This window comes from Myotis lucifugus, unplaced genomic scaffold (assembly GCF_000147115.1).
Source record: "Myotis lucifugus unplaced genomic scaffold, Myoluc2.0 scaffold_4834, whole genome shotgun sequence".
Classification (NCBI taxonomy): domain Eukaryota; kingdom Metazoa; phylum Chordata; class Mammalia; order Chiroptera; family Vespertilionidae; genus Myotis; species Myotis lucifugus.
This window is the reverse complement of record NW_005875882.1, coordinates 3,146-11,025: the sequence shown is the minus strand read 5'-3', so window position 1 is coordinate 11,025 and position 7,880 is coordinate 3,146. Positions and strand designations below refer to the sequence as shown.

The window sequence follows — 7,880 nt, the reverse complement described above, 5'->3', positions numbered from 1 at the left end:
ACAATGTTTGGAGTCACTTGCTTGTCACTACTGGGAGGTGACCTCTATTGGGTAGAGTCACCAATAGAGTAAAGGCCAGGAATGCTGCCAAACATCCTGCAGTGCACAGGACAGCTTCCTGCACAAAATTACCTGGACCAAAATATCAATAGTGTTGAGGTTGAGAAACTGCTCTAGAAATTCAAAGGAAAAATCTTTGTGGGAAGGAAAGATCAGGAAAGTTTCATCAAGGAGCTATGTTTTCCCACAAACTTTTAACATGGTTACATCTGGAGAAACAGCATAAACAAGGTTATGGAGAAGGGAATCTGGATTGTTTGTTTGGGGAACAGTGAGAAACCCAGTACAGTTGGAGTAGAAGGCTCACATATCAGATAAAGAGTTAGATTGGTGCCATATTGTGGAGAACCTCAAATGCCAGGATGAAGCCTTCTTACTTTATTTATTAGACAATGGGGAACATTCCATGGGCATACTTTAGAGTAAGCATTGTTTTAGTCAGGGAGTCTGGCAGTGGGCTGAGGATCTATTGTAGTAGAGAGGCTGGAAGACAATCAGGAGGTTATAACAACCAAGCTTGAGGTATTGAGTATTAATTCAAGCAGAACTTGACTTAACCATGATGCTTGTACCACACATCCTTTTCTAAATGCAATTATGGATTAGGGTGAAGCCATTCAGCAGCAGTAACACTAAATCATGTTTTCACACAAGTGCATAAACAATGAGTTATAATTTATAAGTAATGCGGGTTTTTTAGACCATGTAATTTTGCTCATGTGTTTATATCGAGTTTGATAATGTTTAAAAATTGTGATTTTATTTCACAAACTGAAGCAATGAGAAACTCTCATTTGAAGACATTAGCTTTTATCACTTTAATTTTGGTGTTTTTTTTTTTTCTGTTCCTGGTCCCTGTGTCCCTTCTAGAATACTGTTCCTTAAATGCTGGGTTCCATGATTCACAGTGTACAAACACATTGCTTTGTAAGTTGGCTGTCATGTTTGGTTCCACTTGCCTAGGCAAAAATAAACAACCACCAAGAAGTTCAACCCTCAGCATTAAGTGAAAGAGGAAGTGAAAATATCAGGACATTTCTTCAATGCTTATAAGTTTCAGTATTGGCTTTGTATCAGTGAAGTCAGTGCAAGCATGAATTTTTCTCTTTCAGGCTCTTGTTTCACATTATTCAGATTGAATAACCCTCATAGGTTATTAATACATTTAAGCTTATATTTGGGCAAGAAAATTATTTGAGTCTGGAAGAAGCTTTCTTGTGATCATCAGTGCAAAAGTAAGTTGTAATCACTTTGTTCTACCCTGTTTGTAGCAGGACCTAAATAAATATCAAAGGTGTGAATGAAGAAATGAATGGATGAAAGATAGCCAATATAGCATGGCAAAGATCCTGAAATTTATTTCTGGCTTTGCCAATCATCGGATTTTATTTTATTATTTTTTTAATTGTTTTATTGCTTAAAGTATTACAAAGAGTATTATATATGTCTCCTTTTCAATCATCGGATTTTAGAAAAAGTAGAATTTTTTAAAATGGAAAGAAAAAGTAAATGTTCTTTTTTTTCTGTTTCTATTAGAAAAGAGCTTCTAGGAAATTTCAGTTTTAATCAGCTGCATCTAAACACTGTCTGTTTTAGTGGTATTCATGGTTGACATAGATATGTTTAAATCATAAAGAAAGAAATTATAATAACTGACTTAGTATTTTGAATTAAGATTTTCTTTCATGGTAAATGTACCTTTTGGCAAATTAAGTAAACTCTGAATTTACTTTTCTATGAAAAAAAGTACTAAAATGATTTATGTCAGTAAATAGGCTGCACTTAATCTACAAACTAATTCAAGTAAAATTGCCACCCAGTGGTCACAGTGCTAAGAACAAGATCCAATCCAGTAGATCATTCTACTGATGAGAACACAGTCTTAATCTGTGATAGGTGTTTTACTAAAGAGTGAGAAAACAACTTTTCACCAATGTCCTGAGGAAAGGTAAGGGAGAAGATACACTGTCAATGTAGGTGCACATTAAAACATAGCCATTAGAGATAGCTCATTTGGCAAGGCCACTCAGAGGAGTCACCTATTTGGTTTCAGTGTGCACAGACTGTTCTAAATTACTTCATACAAGAGATAAGCTAAATGGGCAGATAATTTCCTTTGAAACTGGAAGTACTGGAGGTGAACACACACTCAGAATGCACTTGTCTGTGATCACTCAGAACAGCAGCATTGCAGTTGCCTAGGATTTGACTGTCTATCATTGATGCAAAGATTTCCTTAGGTTATTACTACAGGTCACTAGGAAGGCTGGAACTGCCCATGGGTATGATGATACTATCACCTTTGATCACATAAAACTATTTTTAGGGCAGCTTCTTGGTAAAGATTGCCTTCCTCTGATCCAACAATATCAAAAGCTTGCTTTCTAGGGGCTGTTAGCCTGGCCTGCCTCAGACCATTCATTGCCCATTAACCAGTCACCACAGGCCTAGACTTGAGGGAATGACATCTTATTTTAAAGGCTTTGTTGTATATTTCTCATTAGCTACCTCAAAATTTCTACAATGGAGGGAATTACTAAATCAAAATAACGGCTTTTAAAATTATCTAAGACATCTGTTTTGAACTAGGGTTCACCACTGTAGGGAAGCACAGGAGACTTGGTTGGAAAGTCTGTAAGGAAGAAATTCTGAAAAGGGAAGTTGGCTGAAGGCGGCCTGCCCCTGTTTATTGGAATTCCAACTTAGGGGAGTTGGCTGAAGGCAGCTGTCCCTAATTGTTCCTTGACCTTTCCAAATAAGTCTGTGCACGTGCAGACCCTTAGGTATTTACCATAATTTTTATGCTTAATCTTTAGGTGTCCTTGATTAAAGGACACTGCAGACACATGTGTCCCCCCAAGATTACTTACCCTGCTGATTGTATCTAAAAGACAAACTTTATCTCAAACTGCTGCTACAATAAAAGCCTGAAGAGGCAGGCGATCAAGGCTGTCTGGTTCCTTTAGCCAGGTAGTCCCTTAGCCCTCTCTTTCACAGCAATCCTGTGTCAGAGTAATCATTCCTCCTTTGCTCAGGGTCTGCTGGTCATCCCTGGCACACCATACTAGACCTGATTTAAGAGGCACAGTTGTGACTGGACCTCAGCAGAGACTCTTCAAGATGGTTTGATCATTCCTGAGCTGGAATGTAAAGCTAAAATGAAGGTACTTCCACTTTTGAATCCTCCTACGATGACTGCTTCTCTTAGACACACAGAGGCTCAAAGTTTTCACAATTGGAAAAAACTGTTACTATTAAAAAAATGAATTCTGCTGTTCCTACGTCATATAGGAATGTGATAATTAATCATGGGGGTATGTGATTTTTTTGTTTAAGATATTTCATTGACAGGACTTTAGGTTATATAAAAATAGGCCTTAGAACTTAGTCTGGAGTGAAGAATAAAGTAAATATAAAAATAAATTATGCTTTGTGATTAAGTTAGAGGAAGTTGGGGATCTGGAAGGGGTGATAGGTTGAAGGGGCCTAGATGTGGGTAACAGAGATGTTTTAGGATAGAACGTGACAGTGCGACTAGCAAATTTTACTAGATAAAGGTTTAGAAGACAAGGGACTACTGAGAAATTCCCTGTGGTGATGATAACTAAAGGGCTTTGAAAGAAAAATGTTTAATTATTTATGTTAAAGTTATTTTTTATTTGGTCCCATGCCATTATCTCCCAAAATTATTCCTATGCCTTTAGTAAAAAATAAAGACCATATCCTTGAGTACTGGTACTCTTGGAAATTCAAGAAGCTCTGTCTTCTTTTGGATATGTAGAGAAGACAGCAGCTGCGGTGTGCAAGATGGTGGGATAGGAGATTCAGACCTAAATCTGGCCTAAAAATTTGGAGCTAGTCAATAGTCTAAGGAATATTATGGAGATGTTGTATTTTCCACTGTAGTGTGCTCATGGGGGCTCTTATAATTTATTTTTTTATTATTTTTAAAATACTTTATTTTTTTCAGAGCAGTTTTAGGTTTATAGCAAGGTAGGTACAGAGATTTCTCATTTGCCCCTAACCCCAAACATACATAGCTTCCCCCATTATCAGCATCACTCACCAGAATGGGATTTTTTTTTAACCAAACAGGAACCTATGTTGACATATCACAATCACCCCAAATCCATAGTTTACATTATGTTCGCTTTTGGTGTGGTAGATTCTATGGGTTTAGACAAAGGTATAATGCCATATATCCATCATTATAATATCCTACATAGTATTTTCACTGCCCTAAAAATCCTTTGTGCTCTGCCTATTCATCTTTTCCCCAACCACATCTGGGTTCTTGTTATTTTGTATATATATTAAAGCAAAGGAAGAGTGGAAGATTTGGGGAAACTTGCTTATAGTAACACCCAAGAAGAGAGGGGAAAAGAGAAAAAGTGAAGGAACAGAACCCCCAATTCATGGCACTTTGGTTTTTTACCTTCTCAGATGTGTATAGGTTATCTAACCTTTCATACTGGTTAAATCAGGTTAAAATGAAGCCTTGAGAGAAGAAAGTAGTTAAACAAACAAAAACCAGCAAGCATCTGAAGACAAAGTGATTCCAGTAAAAGCAGGATGGGTCTATGCACTCGATCCCTATTGAAGAGGTTGTGTAACAATTCAGGCTTTTATTTTGCACCATCTGGCAAAGTCGCATATTCTCCTCCAAGCCCCAGGACCTTTCTCAATCTTCTAGTTTTAATGTCCTCTAGGGACGTCCCTGAGTGGAATCCAGTGACAAAAATGATGTACTTGACATTTTTCTGAAAATAGAGAGGAGGGCTGAGAGATACAATCACGCACAGTAGATCATCAGCTAGGGTTCAGAGGGAGGGGACGTCCTCACAGGAGTAGGAATACAGAAGATAATCTTTACCAGCACTGTGCTACATACAGCTCTAAGGGCTTGTGCATGCGAAGCTGGGGTGGACTCTGGGAGCAGTTATTGGTTCATATAAGTTAATGGTAAGAAATTGAGGTTCTACTCTGCATGGTCCCCTCAGATTCTGTGATGCTCTTTTGTCATGTGTGGGGCACTGGGAGCTTCTTCAAGGCTGCTTGTGCCCATCTGTGACATCTGTCCACAGACAACACTGTTGAGTTCATGAGGTTCTGCAGGTGCCCACAGGGAACTGTGTGCCCTGAAGAATTGCAGATGTTGCCTCACTCTTCTTGCCCCGCATGCATTCTTAGTCTGGGTGAATCATTTTCCCATCCTGCTTCTTCAAAGCTACTGTGTTGATGTTTGTGAACTCTTGAAGTTCTCCATTGGGTTTTGGCTTTTGAAATTTCAAAATAGGACCTTTAAGCTACTCCATGGTCTGCCTCCCCTGAACCAAAGAATCACAGAGGCTGCCCGCTGTCTTCTTTAAAAGGAGGAAAGAGAAAGTGGGTATATATTGAGCAAAAAGTTAATATCTCAACTAATTTGACTTGATTAATAAATAAAGAGCAATACAAAGCCTCAGAGAGTGGACTTTTCTTAGTAGATGTGCATTGTTTTATATGCACATTTCAACACTGCCTTATTGTAAATGTGAGGGAGGCCACTTGAAGGATCTGAGAAAAGGACAAATTGTCAGCCTCTTCTGGAGGGTCTGGAGGATGTCAATCTTCTCTACTTTTCAAATTAACAGAAAACTAAGAGTATTCTTTTCAGAGAGGAACTGAATGAGCATGCCAGATGGGGGTGGGTGGCCTATGAAACCTGCTGCTACTGGTGTTGGGTAAAGAACAAGGGCTGAACAGGCAGAGAAAGACAAGTATCACATGATCTCACTCACATGTGGAATCTAATGAACAAAATAAACTGATGAACAACATAGATCCAGAAGCATGGAACAGACTGATGAATTTCAGAGGGAGGCGTGGATGGGGAATGATTAACTGGGGATCTTATATACATACTAGTGACCCGGTGCACAGATTCGTGCACATTGAAAGGAAATTAATTAGAAGGTGGCCAGTGGGGCTGGGACTGGGCAAGACAGGCTGGACACCCCCTGGAACCAACCTCCCGGGGTCCCTCCCTGGCTGGCCACACCTGGGGTGGCGCCGTCGCTCAAAGGGCGTCTGTGGAGTGAGTGGGGTCCCACTGGCAGGTGGGGTCCCTCGGCCTGGCCTGTGGGGATCAGGCCAAAACTGGCTCTCCTACATCCCTGAGTGGTGCCGGAGTGTGAGAGGGCACTCTGCATAGTTGCTGTCATACAGGAACGCAAATGCAAGTGTGTAGTAAACCAGATTCGGGGCCCACAGTGCCCCAGAAACAACATAACCCACTGCTGAAGGTGGAATCGCGCGGCTCTGTGAGGAATCAGGCTCCCTCCTCTCTGGTTTCGGGGTGCATCACCCGAGAACCGCTGCTACCAAGTCACTGCAGCTTGGCAGCTTCTGCGTTGAGCATCTGCCCCTGGTGGTTAGTGGGCATCATAGCTACTAGTCAGATGGACACTTAGCATATTAGCCTCTTTTGTGTGTGTGTGTGTCTACAGGTATGTTTATTCATGCCAGCAAGGGCACGGCACTTCTAGATACTGTCCCTCATCCCCATCTACAGCCAACGCTCCTCCGCTGTGCAACTCGGCTCAGCTGCTAGTGATGACCATGAGCAGGCGCGGGACTTGAACCTTTCAGAGCTTTAGCTCTTTTATCCGCACTGCGGATCTTGTAGATGATGAGGCTCATCAGCCCCATGCCCACCCAGATCTCCTGGTAAACCTGGGTGTAGTAGGGCTTCATGGGGACCCAGACATTTATCATAAGGCTCTGAAACATCTCGCCGCAGGACCAACGGCTCGGACAGCCCCGACCCGCACAGCCAGCTACTCGGGAAGGTCCAGCATATTAGCCTTTTATATATATAGGTATGCATAGCCCATGGCCACAGACAATAGAGTAATGAAGGCCTGGAAGAGGTGGGTGCAGGGTGGAGGGAGACAATAGGAAAAACAAGCAAACAAACAAAACAAACAAATAAAAACAAACAAGCAAACAGGAAATCTGTAATACTTTCAACTATAAAAAAAAAAAAAAGAACAAGGGCTGCAGGGGGAGAAGAGGGCAGAGAATTACCTAAGGAGAGTCTTCTGGGAAGTGGTGCTCCACGTCTGAGGCCATGAGGTCAAAAGATTTTCAGCCTTTTCATCTCATGGCACACATAGACTAGTTACTAAACTTCTATGGCACACACAAAAATATATTTTTTGCCTATCTGACAAAAAAAGTATAATTTTGATTCATTCAACACTGGATGCTATTGTGTTGACTGTTGTCATTTTTTTATTTGACAATCCAAGGGAAAAGAGGTCAGTGTCCCTAACTAAATAGTCAGGTATTACATATTTTGAAAATTCTTGTGGCGCACCGGTTGAAAATCCCTCCTCTAAAGTGTGGGTTCTGAACATGAGCTTTCTGTGAGTGCCCGGAGAGAACTTGCAATATTTTTTGTGTGTTTGGTTTTCCTTAGAATGTGCTAAGTGAATGTTTGAGTTTTTGGATGGAGGTTGGTGGAGAGTTGCCAAAGCCATGGTGACTCGCCAAAGGGTAAAGGAGCTTTTCTCAGGACTTGGTTTTTCTACCAGTGTAGCTACCCAGACGCAAGGCAGGGAAATCTGACATCAGAGGAGGCATGGAAGTGGCCCAGGACCCAGAGAGGTGACCAGCACACAGGCTCCCGTGTGAATACTCTTCACATTAGGCTCTGGCATCCGGGGCAGACAGAGTTGGTGTGGACAAGAACCAAGGGTCTGTATGCCAAACCAGTTTGTGGTTAAACCAAATTTACGTGATGCTTAAAAAATGTGCACTGTACAAAGGACTGTTTC

The 7,880-nt window shown here is 41.1% G+C and overlaps 1 protein-coding gene across 1 annotated transcript; it reads right to left on the bottom strand.

Annotated features, from left to right (window-relative positions):
* Positions 1-6,538: 6,538 nt before the first annotated feature.
* On the bottom strand, positions 6,539-6,887 carry LOC102421569 (6.8 kDa mitochondrial proteolipid). The gene has a single exon (XM_006108992.3). It carries the CDS (start codon positions 6,829-6,831, stop codon positions 6,649-6,651), a length of 183 nt encoding a protein of 60 aa, XP_006109054.1. The 5' UTR covers positions 6,832-6,887; the 3' UTR covers positions 6,539-6,648.
* Between the last annotated feature and the right edge of the window lie 993 nt (positions 6,888-7,880).

What these genes read in the sequence shown, in the direction of transcription:
- LOC102421569 (XM_006108992.3), bottom strand. Translation starts at nt 6,831, where the DNA reads ATGTTTCAGAGCCTTATGATAAATGTCTGGGTCCCCATGAAGCCCTAC.